This window comes from Suillus subalutaceus (assembly GCF_016647625.1).
Source record: "Suillus subalutaceus strain FC151 chromosome Unknown DFJ58scaffold_225, whole genome shotgun sequence".
Taxonomy (NCBI): Eukaryota; Fungi; Basidiomycota; class Agaricomycetes; order Boletales; family Suillaceae; genus Suillus; species Suillus subalutaceus.
The window spans coordinates 1-18,604 of NW_024540474.1; the positions used below are offsets into that span (position 1 = coordinate 1).

At 45.5% G+C, this 18,604-nt stretch overlaps 3 protein-coding genes across 3 annotated transcripts; 2 read left to right on the forward strand and 1 right to left on the reverse strand.

Moving 5' to 3' along the window:
• Nucleotides 1-5,954: 5,954 nt before the first annotated feature.
• On the reverse strand, nucleotides 5,955-6,335 carry DFJ58DRAFT_821113 (uncharacterized protein). Its single transcript, XM_041392004.1, has 3 exons — nucleotides 6,255-6,335; nucleotides 6,069-6,217; nucleotides 5,955-6,011 (listed from the first exon to the last, which is right to left on the reverse strand). The coding sequence occupies exons 1-3, from the start codon at nucleotides 6,291-6,293 to the stop codon at nucleotides 5,987-5,989; spliced, it is 213 nt and encodes a 70-aa protein (XP_041236360.1). The 5' UTR covers nucleotides 6,294-6,335; the 3' UTR covers nucleotides 5,955-5,986.
• Nucleotides 6,336-14,494: 8,159 nt separating this feature from the next.
• DFJ58DRAFT_821114 (uncharacterized protein) lies at nucleotides 14,495-15,816 on the forward strand. The gene is made up of 3 exons (XM_041392005.1): nucleotides 14,495-15,381; nucleotides 15,435-15,489; nucleotides 15,574-15,816. The coding sequence occupies exons 1-3, from the start codon at nucleotides 14,578-14,580 to the stop codon at nucleotides 15,699-15,701; spliced, it is 987 nt and encodes a 328-aa protein (XP_041236361.1). The 5' UTR covers nucleotides 14,495-14,577; the 3' UTR covers nucleotides 15,702-15,816.
• A 1,230-nt stretch (nucleotides 15,817-17,046) lies between these two features.
• DFJ58DRAFT_211247 (uncharacterized protein) lies at nucleotides 17,047-18,156 on the forward strand. Its single transcript, XM_041379261.1, has 4 exons — nucleotides 17,047-17,278; nucleotides 17,339-17,445; nucleotides 17,496-17,932; nucleotides 17,997-18,156. The coding sequence occupies exons 2-3, from the start codon at nucleotides 17,348-17,350 to the stop codon at nucleotides 17,923-17,925; spliced, it is 528 nt and encodes a 175-aa protein (XP_041236362.1). The 5' UTR covers nucleotides 17,047-17,278; nucleotides 17,339-17,347; the 3' UTR covers nucleotides 17,926-17,932; nucleotides 17,997-18,156.
• The last annotated feature ends 448 nt before the right edge of the window (nucleotides 18,157-18,604 follow it).

Consider the following 18,604-nt stretch of genomic DNA (forward strand, 5'->3'; position numbering starts at 1 on the left):
GCTGCTGTGACCTTCGATGCATGCAATATTGGACTCCAGGACCATACAGGTGTGACCCCTGGACGTATGGGCCCAAGGTCTAAATCATTTGCACACCGGTTGTCCATCTTTTTCCCAAGTCATGAATCGCTCAAGAAGGGAGGCTCTCAGTGGTCTTCATTATGGACTGGAGAAGGATACATCGCAGAGTTTCATAGGTTGTTGAAAGGCATGGACGACGATGAGAAGACCCTCTTGCAAGATGGACTTGAAGATATATTTTCCAACCTTCACTGTCTTCCTGCAAGCACCACTGCAGCTGTATGGCGTGTCAAACAATCAGCCATAGTCTTCGTCACTAATCCCGCATTCTACAAAATTGAATGCTTAGGGAGAGCTGGTGAAAGTCGAAGAGGACCTGTTGTGCGCCGCCCAGTCAATGTAATCAAGGGAAAGCGCATTTTCACAGCGGACCTAATGGATGGTCATGCCTTTCGATGCCCTTGGAGCTCTTAGAAAGCGGTCTGACAGGCAGAAACGCAGGGGACCTTCATAAAAAACTAACCAAGGCAAACAAGCACAAGAGGGTCCCACCTCCCCCACGTCCCGCACACGGAGTAGACCATTTCCTCTGTCTAGCCCCAAACCTGTAGTGATGATACAATGGATGTAGATGACTAGCACGTGATCCTTGTGCATCACATACGATAGTCAGCCATTTATATGTACTGTAGCAAATGTATAGCCAATATTCTCTCTGATATGACCTGATTTTCATAGACATAGCGAGCAATAATGTAAAAGTGAATTTATTTGTCACATCAATAATTTTTAGCAATAAAGGCAATAAAGCTAAGGTAAGTAAGACAATTGCATTTCTGCAGTCCAGTCCTTCCTGTTTCTTCCCAATATATTCAAATGCCTGGATATTGATGTAATAAACAAGCCACAGGTCTCCTCATATAGAGACCAGAAGCCTTTCCTGGTAGGTCGGAGCACATTGTTCACGTGTTGCCACATTCTGAGGTTATATTTGTAATTTTTGCTGCTTACATGACGGGATATACAATTGCAAGTTGATTAGGACCAGTCATAGTTCGTCAATACTGGCTTGTCCAGAAGAAAAATAGTACGCCACCACTTTGACCACCTCTCTCTCATCTTTAATTCCATGTCCTTTGACAGGGGTCACTGCAGTTCGTGATTCTTAATAGATGGATGCACATTGTCCGGTTGCTTAGAATGGACAACTATCTGGATTACCTGGCTACAGGTTATATCTCCAAGGATATTGCCCTCTGTGGAACAGGTGGAAGAGGCAGGAAGTGACAGGCAGAAACGCAGGGACCTTCACAAGATATTAACCAAGGCAAACAAGCACAAGAGGGTCCCTCCTCCCCCGCGTCCCCGCACACAAAGCAGACCATTTCCTCTGTTAGGCACCATGGCTCTGAATAGATGTAGACATGTAGTCCTTGATCTTTGGAAGTGAAGCATCATACAGCATTCTCGGGCATTCATGCACACTATCATTAACTGTATAGCCAATATTACTATAATGTTACCTGATCTTACATTGGTCGCTCTCAGGACATTGGAACACAAAGAGAAAGAGGAGGAGGATGTCATATTGGACCAGGTAGGGCACTGTCAAATGTCTGTTTCATCACCAGACACATACATGCATCCATTATTGATGTAGTCCAAGTTATTGATCATGGGAAAATGAATGTTCAAGAACATTGAATTTCACTGGTTAGTAAAGCAACATTTGTGAGTTACATTGAGTTATTTCATAGCATCCTCTAGTTATACCTTCTTCCACTAACCAAATAGCTTCTGGGGTATAATTTCATGACTTTACCATTCATACTGCTACTCATTCAGTTTCTTGTACCCTCTTTCTCTTTTCCTACTACTCTACCCTGTAAGGCTTAATGTCACTTCCTTCTGCCTTCATTTTCACTACCTTTGCAATTATCACATTTCACCTGTTGTTGGTAGGAACAGTGATGAACAAGACAGGTGGATTCAAGGTCTGAGATCACTATTTTCACCTTTCTCCCATCTCACCTTACTGTTAGTGGGAACAGTAATGATATATCTAGCCAAGAAATAGAGTGAGAAATAAAAGGTGAGAAGAGGAGGTTGCTCTATTTCATAGAAATGTCATCCACTGTTCCTACTAACAGAAGGTGAGATGTGAGAAAGATGAAGGTGGTATCCTGTGGAGTATAAAAAATAGTGACTCTGATGGTGGACAGCCATCACATTTCTCTAGAATTGATGATACTGGAATTCCTGCTGTATAACAATGATGTTATCAATTGGCTATTGGTAGTCAATCACAGACCACAAAGATTCACAGGAGGCCTACCTGAATATGTGATCCAGACTTCAGACATCTAGTGATTTGATTGAACCAGTTGTCAAATGTCCATTCCATCACCGGACACGTGCATCCATCTATTATTGATGTTGTCCAAGTCATCAATCATGATCTGGATGTGCAATCCAGGTTACTTGACAGTCTGAACGCCCCCTGACCGATACCAGGTGTGTGAGCCTGTAGGCACAACTCCCTACATCACATCTATTATTCTTGACTTACATATACTGGCAGTCACTATAGTTTTAACTTGTTCAATAAATAGACAAACTTATCTATGTGTCATAGCCAGTGGCTCATCTACTTACATAGGGTGCGAGGACAGAATTTTATGCCGGTTTCAGACATCTTTCTTGAAGTTTGAGTCACCCAGGTGTATAGAGAATCCAGTGACAAACATACAAGTATATCAAAGCAAAAACACAAGGCACATAAACATGATGGTCATTCTACCTCAACACTTCAAGAAGCGAAATTTGTTGTTCATATCGGTGATAATATTAGACTCATGCAGGGTGACATCACGGAAAATCATCCCAGAAGTGAAAATTAAAATACATGAGTGAGGGAGGGAGAAGCAAGAAAGAGAATTTTTTGGTTCAAGTTGACCGCATTTTTGCTTATATAATCATTGTCACATCAGGCCACAATAATAAAGCCACATCTTATCATAAGAAATATTCGATGAAACAGCACATTTTTGTGCATATGATCAGCGTCAATCAAACGAAAGCTATATATTGTAATTGGAAGATGCTTGTTGAAATTTTGCAAGTTGGCTTATTAGAAGCAAATAACCAACATTGATATGCTGCCTCCCTCTCTAAGATTGATTTTCCAGCCATCATATGACATGTATGACTGTATCTTGAACTTGTTCCTGAGGTTATTGAACCATCTAAATCGAGTGGGCATGCCCATTTCATGTGTAAAAATCATGTTTCAAATTTGAACACCCCTGTCATGCTGCCTTACCCTCTAAGATCGATTTTTTCAGCCTTCACATGACTTGCCTGGCTCAAGATAGGACTTGTTCTAGAAGTTATTGAGCCTCCTGAATCTGATAGCAGCATCTGTTTGGTGCGAAAAAATCATGTTCCAAAGTCATGAGTTATCAAGTCCTGTTGTGCTGAGGCCCTCACCCAAAGTCAATTTTGTCAGCCTTTGCATGACTTGCATAGCTTGATCTCAGGCTTATTTCTGAAGCCATAGACCAGTAGGAGCAACAATTTGATATGGCAAAGTCATGTTGTTGCAAAGTTGCCCACCTATGGTCAAGTTGACCGCTTTTGCTTATGTAAGCAATGTCACCCCTGTTATGCTGCCTCACCCAATGATTGATTTTTTGAGCTTTCATATGACTTGCTTGGCTTCAAATAGAACTTGTTTCTGGGGTTATTTGGCCGTCTGAATCTGATGGGAACACTGGTTTGGTCCGAAAAAATCATATTTCAGAGTGATGCTACCCCCTCCCCCTACCTACTACCTACTGTGCCCAGAGGCAGGATTCCATGTCGATACTGATGTATAAAAGGATGTTCCTAGTGTTTTTGTATCATATTAAGTGATTGGAGATGGTCTCAGAGTCATCTGGGCCCATGTGAATTGTGATGTGTCAGTTTGCCTGATGCCCCCCCCACAAAGATCGATTTTTCTAGGCTTCCCATGACTTGTCAGTCCTTCAGGAGCATCCTTCCTGGGGGTTATTGAACCCTCTGAACATGATGGTCAAGCCAGATTTGCCAGAAAAAATCATGTTCTTGAGATATGCAAGGTCCCCCTCCCCCTCCTATCTCATATATCTTCATATTATGTGAATACTGATATATCAAAGGATGTTCCTAGTGTTTTATGATCACAGGAATCGATTGGAGATGGTCCCAGATTATTTCTAGCCTGTTTGAATTGAAATATGTCAGTTTGCCTCATACCCCCCACAAAGATCGATTTTTACAGACTTCCCATGACTTGCTAGTGCTACAAAAGCATTTTTCCTGGGGGTTCTTGATCCATCTGAACACGATGGTCGAGCCAGATTTCCCAGAAAAAATCGCGTTCTTGAGATATACAAGGTCCTCCTCCCCCCTCCTACCTCCTATACTTTGCTGTGCTTGAATTTAACTTAAGACCGATACTGTAAAGGCCTGTCCTAGGGTTTTGTAGGTGTAGGAATCGATTGGTGATGATCCTGGACCACCTGGAGATCAATATTGGTGACATATGGTGGTGGGGCCAAAAAGTCAGTATTTTGGCCATATCTCCACAACCCAACCGCCGATTTCTTTAATTGTTGGCTCATATCATTCCTAGAAGTACCCTCCATGATATGTACCAGCCCATGAAAAGAACTTTTTTCACAAGTTTGAAACCTATTTCTGAAATGACCATATAAGTCACCAGTACCTCATTAGCTCATTGATCAAACAAAAGGCATGGCAACAATCGTGAACGTGAATGGAGATGTTGTAGATACGTGGGTAGATCAAATACAACTTGAAAAGTGGAGGTAGTTGACAGGGAACACAGGGCGAACTGCAATCGCAGTGTTTTCTCCACTTATGCACCATACTTTGACCTCTCCCACCGTCCACCCAACTATTGTGAAATATCGGGAAGGTGTATCATAGTGAATATATCAATGATTGGGGAGAGCCAGCATATCTCTTCTTTCATATGATCCGCACTATTAGGGGGATCACGAGAGTGACCATCAAATGAATCGTCAGACGTGCGTCATCTCAAGAGGTGTCCTCTCATGAGACTATATCATCGTCGTGCCTCGGAGCATGATAAGTGCTAGCATTTAGCAATGTTAGGAGGGATTGACCAAGGAGCTGCGAGCCCTGTGCAAATCGTAATGCAGATAGCAGCAGTATTTTTCCTTTTCCACTCGGCCATGTTCATCCTTAGTTTCTGATAAATGAGGGTTGAGCCTTGTTCGCTAAACGGAAGATGGCCTATTCTCAAGGGTCTCAATCATATGCTCCTCAAGTCACTCGCAGGTGGATTACAGAGAGGCATGTCTTGCAGGGAGCGCTGCAAAGGTAAAGGCAGCACAAATTGAGGTGATCAGCTACTGCGCCACCTGATTTTGCTTCTCGAGGGCATGTCAGATGTTAACTCTATGGCGGTGGCTGATGAGCTGTCATTATTAGGGTTGTCGATGGGTGACGACCAGGGTAGACAGAGGAAGGTTGTTGGGAGCAGAAGGAAGTTGATAGCCGGTACAATGTAGACCAGGAGAAATAGGGGTGGTTGTTGATGTAGATGATTGGTTCATTCAGTGTCAAATAACAATCACAGCTGTTTGCATAAATGATGACAGTACGCGACTTTTTGAGAAAGAAGAATAAATAAATAAATCTTACACAGCAGTAAATAACGCATCCCGCATGTATGTGAGTTACAATTGAGTCGAAAATGACAAACTCGATATCCTCTGATTCTATGGACTCTGACGACGATTCGATAACGGCGGCTGTCAGGGACCAGTATGACATCTCTCCAGGGGATGAAACAATTGTCGTGGAACCCACTTCCTAACTAGAATCACCAGAAAACGAAAAACGCGGCCCTGGTCGCCCTCCCAAGCCCAAGGAAGGTACAATTGTTCGAAGTTCATTGACCATTGATTCTTGAATACCTGAATGTGAGATTTTACTCAGTACCTCCACCACCACACAATGTCTCGATCTCGTACACTCTCATAGTGTATTCATACTCAGAAATGAAGAAACCAAGAAGGCTACAGGTGGGGCTAACAACGTTGCCTGTCTTGCGCCAAAGTTTAAGGACACGCCAGAAAGTACTTTCCGAGAATCCAAGTTGTCCAACACAAGCGAGAATGTCCTGAAGAGAAAAGGTGTTGACGCTCGTAGAGATTGACGGCAGCGAGTTTGACGTCGCGACTGATTTTTTGATACATCGATGTTGATTGCGGTTGATTGTTGCGGCGCAAGACGAAGTGCCACACTAGAATATTTAATTTTTCTTCTTTCCCAAAAAGTCGTGTACTGTCATCATTTATGCAAACAGCTGTAAATGGTCTTGGGCTTGAGCGTGAGCATACAACAATAAATCTTTAAAACTGGATGGCTTGTGTTAAAGCACATTTTTGGGGTTGTTTGAATTCATGACGTTGGTTGGTTGGGGTGACACACTAGAGTACACCAATCCATATAAATGTTGACGGAGGCATTGTCTTTTGTTGTATGACCAGGTCAAAGTACTAAAGGCACAAAGAAGATAGGGTGGCAGGAAGGTGGGAGAACCTTGCACTGTGAGTGTCGCAAATGGAGGGCTCAATTCATGCACTTCTTTCCTGTACTCAAATACCATGTTAGTGGGGCAGAGGCAAAAGTTCGTCCATTCCTCACCCGCACTAAGGAGCTGGTCCTTTCTTTTGCTGATGAATTGAATTGGCGGCTCATGGGACTCGTGCCACCTGTCTGGCAATTCTGCATTTTCATCGTGTGTGATGTGGATCTCCTCCGCTCTGTCTCTGAGCCTCTTGAGGGCTGCATCCATCTCTTTCTTGAACATCTCTGAGAGGTCAAGTCCCTTGGACATCCATGCATCATCTGCCTGGCCAAGCATCATTGAGATGTCATTCACATTTACGCCCCAGCCCGTTTCTGAGGCCATCGCGAGTTAGCGCAGATGCACACGTCCGCATCGGGTACGCCTACCGAACATCTTCTTGTTCCCTTGGTGCAACGGATCGGCCGCTAAATACATGTCCGCATCGTCAGGCAACTCATCGAACTCCACGAATAGCCAATCTCGGTGATCGCGAATGAGGAACTCGTCGAGTGATTTAATCCGCTCATCATTCACGCCGTTCGCGATGCACTCCTCCAACACAATTCTTCTGGCCACCATAGCTTGAAGGAAACGTGCACCAGCATTCTTGCGAGACGTGTCAATCAGATCCGCCCTCTCTTGTTGCGTCTTTGTATTCTTCTGCTTTTGTTTATTCTTCTTTGACTCACCATCCCAACATTTCCACACCGCCAACCAGTACTCTACACAGTAGCAAAGATACACCCAGGACGACCGATATCTGGTGGGAAGGGGCACATAGCCGATAATCCACCGGTCCTTCATAGCAGGAACCCGCAAAAACTCGAGCTGAGCGGTATCCCCTGCACCGTAGCTTATCAGTTCCGGAACGCCGTAATGAATCCTCTGAGGTGCACGTGCATCCCATTGGCCCATAGAGAGTTCGGCCTTGCTGACAGGGATGCGGAAATCACGGATGGGTTGAGGAAGTGCCCCACTGATGGTAGAAGGGCATTTTTCTGCAGATTTTGCTGCGGTCATCGCACGACGCTGTTTGCGAACGGGTTTGAAGTGAGGTTGAGGCACAGTGCTCCTGTGTCGCTGGCGGCTTTTTTTCTTGATGCGAGGCATTCAGTGAGTGTCAGCACGAGAGGTGTAAGTGTGATTGTGAATCACAATGATAACATAGCGACATTTCTGAACTCCGCCGCCAATGACCGATCCCAAACTGATGGTACTAACCCCTATGCTCTATTCGTGATGGTACATTATTTCGTGAGTCACACTCATGTCACGAATAGTAACGGACAGTCACACCGGCTGAATTTACAGTCCGCTCGGCAGACGTTAGATTCATGGTTCGTGATTTGTGAACTTTAACAACAATTGATTAGGACGGCATTAGTAAGTCCGTTAGCTACAGCATGTATGCAGAATTATGTACAACTAAATGCAATTCATTAACGCTGTGTAAAATATTGCTGAGGGAATGTAGTATGTGGATGTGGGTATTGATACATAGGTGGATTGTGACTTGGATGTGGGGGTTGAGTGAAATAATATGGTGGATGAGGAGCGGGAATACTGAAACCAGTGTGAGAAGAGGGATGTATGAAGGCTGGGAGCACATACATACGTCCTAGTATTTATGTATTTGTCAATGTCGACTCCCGGAGACACTGGAAATCAACCATTAGTGTTTTATCATCTCATCAATCTGTAGCGTGGGGGAACACTGTGACTCTGTAAAGTCCATGGAAAGTCGAGATTCTGACGCGACACAAGAACTTATCTTTGGTTTATAGATCATCGCATGCCTCACCTGCATTATCAGTGGAGATCAGGGTGTCCTGGATCATGAAGATGAACCATTCACTGAGTAACTTACTTCACACATACTAACATTTCATAGATGAAGGCCACACACGACTTGCGGAATACATGACGAGCAAGACGGTCTCTCACCTGAACGATACTGTGCAGCTAGGGCTGTTCACCATACCGTATATGGCGTACAGCCGTACCGTATACAGTGTGCCACCGTATGAAATCAAAAAATGACAGTCCATTACGGTTGCAAAAAACATGCTGACGGTACGGTACGTGGTACTTTACAGCGGTATACAGTAGCATACGGTACATACAGTACATATGCTCCCATGTACCAAGATTATCGCCGTCCACATTGCACCAAAACGCTGAGAACCGGCATACCAGACTCACCAGCTGTCTTTGTCCTTGCTAGACAACCCTTGTTGATCGTCTGCTGTAGCTGAGCCTCTGAGCAGCGACTATGTCAACCCCAACCAGTGAAACAACAGCAACTACGGCCCGCCGGTGTCAGGATACAACTATCGACGTCACTCTCGTACGTACTCTTCCTTTTCTTTTACATGTGCAATCACCCTTCGTTAGATGTGTTAGACACGTTCTATGAATGGCGGGAAGTGCATGGATCAATTTGAATGACTCACGTGTGTGCGCTTTGGATTTCAACTGCTCTGCTGCCCACTTGTTTCCCCAAGTCCAGATACGTCCAGATCCCACTCTTGTGGTGGGAGCAAGTAACGAGGAGACGGGTACCACAAATGAAAACTGCCTCGTTCAGTTCACCAAGGCATTTCCTCTTGAGTTGGCGCTTGGGACTCGGACGCTACTTTGTAAGTGCCAGTGATGGCCGCCATTGAATCTTTTTCGGTGTCTCGGTCAGCACTGGCAGGAGCGTCGACGAGGGAGTGGTCACTTACGTGCACCAAGGAGTCTAAGGTGAGTGGGCACTAATTTGTGTCTCCTACAGGATACTAAACCCACATGTCGGCCTTGCTGTAGATACGTGGTGTCCCGCATGCAAGCTAGTGTTTCAGGAGTAGCGCGGTGGTCGCTTGTAATGTGCTTCGCCCTGTTGCGGCTGATTCTATTTCTCGTCTCATCGATATCTTTCCGCATTGATCTTGTCCTGATAGGCGACCACATGAATGCAACGAATCATTGACTCGATGACTGCGGTGATATCGTAATTCAGCTTGAGGCAACTACCCCCTGGGTACATTCGATTACACGACTTCTCCTGACCACTGGAATAGGTCGATTTGGCAACCATACAGACGCGCAGCTCTACACGTGGGCTGGCCAATATACACACGAGATCATACATACAGGCTGTCATCAATACGGTCTGTACCACCTATCCGAGTCATCGAGCGACGACAGAACAATACTGTCACATGCATTCTCATTGAAGACCACCGCTAACATCAGATTCTTCCCATGCTTGCGCACTCTACGGCTGCGCGAGCTGGTACATATTGGGCTGAATCGCGGTTCATGGTACTATGGTTAGTGTCGTTCTTACCTGCACAACCGGCCACATCATCAGGCAGACCTTACCAATTTGGCATGTTTAGCTTGAATTCATCAACTTATCTTAACCAATCTTAGTCAAGTGGTTAACAGGTTTGATATCTGTTGGTGCAGGTTCGAAACCTGCTGACAATAGTGCTGACAATCTTGATTGCACCTTGGGCATGAGCTCATGGAGAGATCATCGAACGTCAACGGTAAGGGTCATGGCCAAGTCGTTAACAGATTTGAAATCTGTTCCTCCCGGATTGTGCAGGTTCGAAACCTGCTGACAACAGTTTTTTTCTATGATCGCACCTTGGGCATGAGCTCACGGAGAGGTCTTCGAACGTCAACCATAAGACTTATGGCCAAGTTGATAACTGATTCGAAGTCTGTTACTCCTGGATGGTGCAGGTTCGAACTTGACCTGCCGACAATGTTTTTTCTCTATGATCTGAATCCTGCGTATCATACTTGGTACACTGTCAATCGTTTATTGGGAGCAACATCGAATTGCACGCGTCGTCAAATACTCAGTACATGTGGTGATATGTACTCTAACGTAAAAGTTCGGAGAGGACAGAAAACCTAGCGGGAGCTGGAAGCAGTCAAACTTGTTTGTCCAGTGCGTGCAAGACGCGGGAACCACATTGTGAGAACTGCAATGTAGCCGATGTCTGGAACATGTTCAACGTCCAACAGGGAAGGAGATCCGTTACTAGTAGCTGCACCGATACTTCCAGTCTGCAACGTTACTGGGGTGGCTCCGCCGATAAAATTGTTTGTCCCTGCTGGTGGCGTGCTGCTACTCGAGGAGCTAGCATTGGCTTATTGGCAAGGAGGACATGGTGGCTGCACCAACTTATGCCCTTTGCCACTGTGGGCATTAGCGGTGTGCTACGAGACAATATCAGCATCATGAGATGGATATCGAAAAATACATATTTGCCCCGAGTTGCAAAGACATCCACAAGAGGAATCCTACATGGGCGAGGAGGATGGCCTTTGGGAGCAGAGGAGCCAGAAAAGGGGTGGTTCATCACGTTCTTCATTCCGGATCCCTCGGCGCAGCTGTTGTGTCCAGGTGGAGAATGTGGATCGAACTGTCAAAGGATGGTGAGTTGCGTGCCGCCACTACTGTACCAATATTGCAATTCTCGCGGAGAAACTCCTGATCATTGCCTTCGAAGTTTGGCATATTGATAATGTGGTACACACCGCAGAGCAGTTGAAATGTAGCTCAGATCCTAGTATGACAGTGTACACAACCGACAATAGCGAGGTTCGAAGAAGTGCACATCCGTGAGTCACATTTAAATTCATCCATGTCCTGCGAGTAGAGGCGAGCGACGATGCAAGAGATGAGCTATAAGAGAATGTATTCTAATGGGTATGTTAGCTCGTTATCGAGGGGAATAAAACTAAGGCTCACATCTCAGTCTTGGTAAAAGGACTGAGATGTTCATACGACGTGTACCTTCTTTTAACTACGGGTAGAATAGGAATAAAATAAACATATCAGTTTGAAACATAGCGGGAAGGTTTCTCGGCCGAACGGAGCTTGGGTCCGCTCGTACCTACTCCACTGTCAAGCGCCCCTATCATTGTCTGACTCCAACACCATGCACTTCCCGCCAATTGTAGACATGTGCTTAACTATGTCAGACAATTATGATCCTCCTTTTCACTTTGACTGATCTCCTGGGATACCCTTGTTCTGCTGAAGGCCCTTCAGTAGCACCCAAACATCTCAGCTCCTTACAAGAGACTGAGATGTGAGTTAGAACCATCACCTGTATTTACAAAGCTAATGCCATGTTATATTCGCATGGGCTGCAACTAATATATATACCATTATCCATTGGACTAGGAATAAAATCTGAAATGTCAGGACTCAGCGATAATGAAAAAAATGAAAGTTGTTATCATGCTTAACTTTCTTAACAAGAGTTGTAGTCCGAGACTCCGAGTCAAGGTGAGTATATTGGTAGTCTGATCTTGTCGATTGCTTATCATTTGATTGAGATATAAGCTAAAGAAATCCGAAACATCGGAGATAATGAATTCAGACTATCGAGTTCAGACTATTGTATTAGACTATTGTATTAGACTATCGAGTTTAGACTTTACTGCTCCTCTTCGTCTTTGGTTTCTTCATCTGTTCAAATGAGTACATGACGAGGGAATATGAAATCGTGACATTTTGAGGCGCAGGAGGAGCTAAGCAAAGGATAATCATGACAGTCCTGACACCCTAAGCCTGTGGTGAGCACACCATACCTTCTTCGTGTCTCTGTGGGCGGCCAGGTCCATGTTTGTCAAGTACTTCCACTGGTTCTGACTCGTCAGGGTCTCCATCTGCAACAACATTCACTTGCTTCCCAGAGTCCATGGAGGAAGACTGCAACACGTCGTCATCTTCTGGCATTGATAGTTCACCATCACTCGAGAAGCTGTCCGTGAATATGGAGTCCATTGTTGTGAGTATATGCACTTGTTATTTGACTCTATGTACCTGCCTATTATTTATTTGTTTTTTACATTCTCAAAATGTCACTACTGTCAACCTTTTCGCAAACAGCTGTAAATTGACTAGAGAAGAGAATGTGGTGTTGGTTGACAATAATGCAAAGACATTAAAAGCAAACTTTCAATGTCGCTCTGCTGTCCAGCTATATATCTTCCATGAACCTAGTCTGGACCTTGACATATAATGATGAAGTTGTCTATCAGGATGCCCACATTACAAGCAGTTCAGTGGGGCTCTCCAGTAGTCTCCCCATGGTGAGATATGTGCATGCATGCCAGCTTTCCAGGTTGAGGTATAAAAAGGTGAACCTGTTTTATTTTTGATGTTGGTATAGTACAGGAATTGATATAGGGCGCTCTAGGAGGTCAAATAAGGGCTGGGATGGGTTCATATATGTTGTGAAGATATGCTATAATGATATGAAAGCAAGGGTATAATGAATTAAAGGCACCTAGGTTGTGAAAAATGCGAAAATACAAGTGGTGAGTTAAAGGTCAGAGAAAGAATGTGTTCCCTCTTTCCCATAGATTATGACAAATGATGTTCCTATGTTCCCTCTTCCCACGGAGTGTTCCCAATAAATGTTCCTGTGTTCCCTCTTTCCCACAGTGTTCCCACTGTCCTAACCAAATAAAGACATAGTGTTCCCTCTTTCCCACAGATAATGACACATGATGTTCCTGTGTTCCCACTGTCTTAACCAAATAAAGACATAGTGTTCCCTCTTTTCCCACAGAATATTAGTCTTGGTGTTCCTTTGTTCCCTTTACTAACCAAATTAAGATGTTCCCTCCAGGAACATCTATGGTCACCATAGATGCTCGACTCCAATAGATAGTGTTCCCTCTTTTCCCACAGAATATTAGTCTTGGTGTTCCTTTGTTCCCTTTACTAACCAAATTAAGATGTTCCCTCCAGGAACATCTATGGTCACCATAGATGCTCGACTCCAATAGATAGGAACATCTATGGTCACCATAGATGCTCGACTCCAATAGATAGAAACACGAGAACGAGGCAGTTGTCATTGTAAGTACTGTCTGCTTGCCTGGCAAGCACATCTAACAATGATTTGTTTCAGTTAAGGACTCCCATGTACCAGAAGCTGGTGGGCTACGTCATCCTGACGCACGGGTGGGGGTGCCAGTGGTATATAGAGTAGGATCTTGCGAAGGATCTAGAATTCGGAATTTGCCATGCATGAGGCAGTGATCAGATTATGAAGCACAAGTGTGTTATTTCTTCAATTACTCTGTTTCCGTCGTTACTAACCCTATTGCAGGAGATTCAGAAGGTTGCAAAAGCCACGAGAGAGAATCAACTCCGAAACTTGGGACCCCTGCAGGAACGGGTCCTCCGATCCGCAGACCATGTTCGTTCATTATGTGCTTGTGCTGTATGTCTAGTGGCCTTCATTGACTATGCATACCCTTACTTTACTCTGTACAGGACATAAGTCACATCAATCTGCAAATGGAAAATGTTTTCCACACGCTGGCTTGATCGGACGCGCGTCGACAAGCGCATAACGCTCATTCTTTCACTTCTCTCCTTCGTGTAAATTATGTTTTGGCGTGTTCCGAGTATGGTATGTTCACTCTGACAACTGAATATTTTCATATGATAAAGCTCATCGTATTTGCAGATCGCGGTGTCAACACATTCTCTCCAGAAGGTTGTCTGTTCTAAGGCATCCCGTCACATCAAACCCTGCGAAAAAGCGTGACTGCCGACTTCTGTGGGGTGCCGATTGCAGTGGAAGGCATAGTATTCTATTACGTAGCGAGGCCTCACCTATCACATATGATCAAATCGTTGCATTTTTGTGACAAAAGTGCCGGAATATCAATGGCCTTGAAGTCAATTATGTAAAACTTAAAACCAGGGAAAGTTGGCTCGAGTACATCCTGGTTTCGGAATTAGAATATTAGCATCCTACAGGTCCCAATGAGTCTCCATACTGCCCATAAGGAGCAAGAAGTACGATGATTGACGCACGCAGCTTCTCCCAAGCACATGAGCCACCCTACCTCGTGCCCCAACCCTAGTCAATGAAATGGCCTTCAAAAGCAAAAGCGTCAAGCGTTTCAGCGTTCGCAATTTCCTCGCAACGATCCTGCACGCATTCATGTCATCCCCAACCGACCTCCCTGGGGTGTTCACCCAGGGTGATACTCGGACCCCGGTAGGAGATTGGCACTCAGTACTAATGACCAGTGAGCTTTCCTCGCAGTGCGATCTCGAACGCATGGTCTTCTGCAAGTGCACCAAAGACGTGCAACACGAATTCATTCTCCTCCATTTCCGTCATCCGGTGCAACGTCACGCCGTTGCCGTCCTGGTGCTTGATCGCACATCGCGTGTGGAGTGCACGGAGAACAATGGTGGCTCGTTTAGATCGGTTGGACAGGCTTCTGTACTGTCCCCCTCAGTTTCTCAGGTCCCTGCTCACGATACTATCTCGACAACCTTCAACAGTCCCTCTGCCCTTGAATCGTACCTGACTCAACGATATCGGTCATACAGATTTCTATCAAACCTCGACTTTCCCGCTTCTGCTCGTCCTTCGGCGATGCAGGTATCTGTGCTGTTGTGCGTGCTCAGCAAACATTCCCCGACTTACCGGTTGTGGCAGTACCAATGTTACTGGTATGCACACACTGTTTGGGAGACCCTCAAGACGCTTTTTGATGGGTGCCAGGAGACCACCCTGATTGATGGGCGCTCTCAGTTTTGGGGGCAGGACGTTCCAAAGGCAGAGAGTGTCGAGGAGGTGTGTAAGCAGTATCGCGTGGAGTGGGCGCTGTTTGAGAATGTGGTGGAGGAGAGGAGGAAGAGGAAGGAGGAGGAGGAGCGCTGGGTGAGTTGTTTTTTGGGATTGGTTGGGTTGCTTACCTATTTGTTTTTTTACAGTTGAGGATGGAAGGAGGGGCTCAACGTCAACCAGAGATTGACAAAGAGAGGAGGAAACGAGAGGAAGCGGAGAGGAGAGTAGAGGAGGAGAGGAAGCAACGAGAGGAAGCGGAGAGGAGAGTAGAGGAGGAGAGGAAGCAACGAGAGGAAGCGGAGAGGAGAGTAGAGGAGGAGAGGAAGCAACGAGAGGAAGCGGAGAGGGAGCATGAGGCTGAAATGAACCGAATGCGAGAAATAGTGGCCGAGCTCGAGCGCCGCGCAGTGTGACACTAGTCTAACAATTGCTACCATTTCCTTGTCTTCAACATTCTCCTCACTTATAGATCCTTAGAACGCCACCTCTGTCTAGCAACATTCCCACTGCATTGACTTATGATACCCTTCGTTGTGCACAATTGTATATAGCTCAAAATCAATATATTTTGTTTTGATAACAACTACATGGCACTCAGAGACACAGACGGCAATAAGAGACAGACGGCAATAACAAATGTATGGTAGCGAGAGACGAGGCGAGAGCATATAGCGAGGGAGGTGACGAGAGAGGGAAACACGCAGAACAAAGTGCAGCTTGGTGAAGCTAGCGCGGCGAGTCGAAAGAGATGATGACCTAGGATGAAAGGACGTACAGTAAACACGACAGAAAAAGACTACGAACCATTCAAAAGCAAGCCTTCCATTCAAATATAGACCTGTTCTCCCCACTCTCCTCTCTTGGCTGTTAATGTTCAGAGCGAGTAGGTCCGTCTCGAGTTTCTCACAAAAAACGTGTTGCTTGGCGAGTTTTGCATGCGTGTCTGCGAGTTCATCCTGTATGAAGTCTCAGCGTCTGGTGTTCACTTCGATGATCTTGAAAATAGCTACTTACAGTTAACCAATAAAATCGTCGACGAGACCTTCATACGTGAGTTGGTTCAGAAGGAGTATGATCATATCAACGGCGCGAGCCATAATGATGAGCGAGTCAAACGTGCAGAGGTGTTTGACGAGGGAGAAGGTTGATCAGGTAGCGATTTCGTAGGTAGGGTTGCCAGCCGCTGTATAGAATGAATTAATGTGGAGATATGCAGGAGTATGGAGGCGCTCACTGAAGCATGGTCTCCCATTCCTAATATGCGGGGGAAGCGTCCATACACCTTCTGCAACGAGTTGAGTGCTAACACAGAATTGTATAAAGAAATACCTTTAGAAATGTGACATCTGTAACCAGCAAGATGAAAGCACAGCAATGATGCGGTAAGAGGGGAGTGGAGGATGGCAAGCAGTACAACCGACCCTGACGCTTGAAGTTGCGCAGACTCTGCAGAGCGGTGAGCAGCAATTGTTTTCTTGCGTTGGCGTGAAGTTGCTGGAGGGCAATAAGAGTCGGAACACGTGATGTGGAGACACGCCGAGTTACGGCGTGTAACGCTAAGACCGTTCGGACGAGAAGGAACGAGACAAGATTAAAGAGTAATGTGGTAGTAGCAAAGAGACTCGAGTTCGAGATAAACAATGGAAGGTGCGGTGGTTACAGAGTAACAGAGTAATGGCATAAGGTAAACTGAACAGTCACGTGGTTCGATTCAGTAAGCAACAGTATGGCGTCTCTAAGTACATGGTGTCTTTGAAGTGTCTCTTAAGTGTCTCTTAAGTAAATGTCTTATAAGTGTCTCTGAAGTAAGTATCTTATAAGTATCTCTGAAGTGTGGCTAGCCGCTACAGCACCCTCAGCTCAGTTCAACGACCAAAATTCAATCCTTCGTCATGTGATGTTCCTCCACTGCGCGATTCAGATTCCAATGAATCCACACTTGAAATTCTAATCGTCGGTTAGCTGTCCTGCAGATGTTCCGGTTGAATTGGTGCGTGTACAATGTCCTTATATAATTTACATTGTGTTGATATAATCTACTCCTGCGCAGAGCCCATCCATGCCTCCTCCAGTGACCACCGCATGGCCATTGAGTGTTCCGTCAAGCGCACATCTCTATCAGCCCGGGGCGTTGGGCAACGAATTTCCAGTACTCACGTGAGTCATTTTATGGTCTTTTCGCTATGCGTTTCACTCACTTATACCAGTGACTTCTTGGAAACCCTAGACGAAGGGTCTTTCTTCATCACATCTCCAGCAGTGACACCCTCCCTCATTCCTACGCCCACAATCTCTCAGGCTACTCCCTATTTCTCAAATCCTGCCACTGCTGCTGAAATGACATCCAATCCCCCAGTGCATCCCCCTGAGGCACCTGCTGAAGAGCCTGCACCCCCTCTTCTACCGTCTGCTACCAAGATAGAAAAGTTTTTGTTGACTGCTGCAGATCAGGAGTCAGGCGCTCGCGATGAATGGCTGAGCCGCGTTATTCGGAGCAAATACGAGGCGGGCCTGCTCAAACCGTATGAAACCAGATCGGCGTGGAGAATGTTCGAGAGGATGAGAAATGTCAGTTCAAAGTTGCCGAAGAGGACAGCCAGGCGCGACTTAGATTCGATCAGCAGGTTTCAAGGCTGACGCATCAGTGAGTTTTATTTTTACAGTTTTGAGGTTGAGGCACGAGACTGACGTGTATGTGCAAATCTCAGTTAGAAGAGGAGTAGTTGAAGTTGACGCAGTCACGTCTGGTGACGCTGCGGAACACAGCTGAAGACGAGTAAGGGAAAGTAGCAGAGCTCATAGACAGGAATCGGACCATTTAAGTTGAAATAACGGAAGCGCAGGAGACCCACACGAAAGCTGCCAAGATACTTGACCAAGCTCTCAAAAAAATTGGTCTGAAGGTACGCTGGTCGTTTGCTCAGATAGCTCGGTCACTTGTGTTTCATTGATTCATCTTCAGAATGACGAGATTGAAAAGTTGGCGCCAGAACGATCAGCGACTTACAGGAATTGCAGGCTCGAGGACATCAAGCTACCTCTATTAGAAGGGAATCTGAAGAACATCCCAATGTAAGGCCGTTTATTTGATAACGTCATATGCGCATCAATTAAATTCCCACTTAGAACCTTCGGGTGGAGGACGCGATGGACGTTGATGATGATGATGATGGTACTCAACGACCACGACAAGTCCAAGATTATGGAGTTGGCTTTGACTCTTTGACCGAGGAGGAGCGTGCGGTATGTGAGCTTTGATGGAACAGAATCGCGCTTGACTTTGATCATAGGATAATTCTCCTGAGACTACTGCCGA

Excerpts from the sequence above, each read along its gene's own strand:
- DFJ58DRAFT_821113 (XM_041392004.1), bottom strand. The coding sequence starts at position 6,293 with ATGTATCAAAAAATCAGTCGCGACGTCAAACTCGCTGCC. Across the intron at positions 6,218-6,254 it reads GCGACGTCAAACTCGCTGCC|GACATTCTCGCTTGTGTTGG; the intron begins GTCAATCTCTAC and ends TTTTCTCTTCAG. Across the intron at positions 6,012-6,068 it reads TATGAATACACTATGAGAGT|GTATTCAAGAATCAATGGTC; the intron begins GTACGAGATCGA and ends TCTCACATTCAG.
- DFJ58DRAFT_821114 (XM_041392005.1), top strand. The coding sequence starts at position 14,578 with ATGGCCTTCAAAAGCAAAAGCGTCAAGCGTTTCAGCGTTCGCAATTTC. Across the intron at positions 15,382-15,434 it reads AGGAGGAGGAGGAGCGCTGG|TTGAGGATGGAAGGAGGGGC; the intron begins GTGAGTTGTTTT and ends GTTTTTTTACAG. Across the intron at positions 15,490-15,573 it reads GATTGACAAAGAGAGGAGGA|AACGAGAGGAAGCGGAGAGG; the intron begins AACGAGAGGAAG and ends AGGAGAGGAAGC.
- DFJ58DRAFT_211247 (XM_041379261.1), top strand. The coding sequence starts at position 17,348 with ATGCCTCCTCCAGTGACCACCGCATGGCCATTGAGTGTTCCGTCAAGC. Across the intron at positions 17,446-17,495 it reads AACGAATTTCCAGTACTCAC|TGACTTCTTGGAAACCCTAG; the intron begins GTGAGTCATTTT and ends CACTTATACCAG.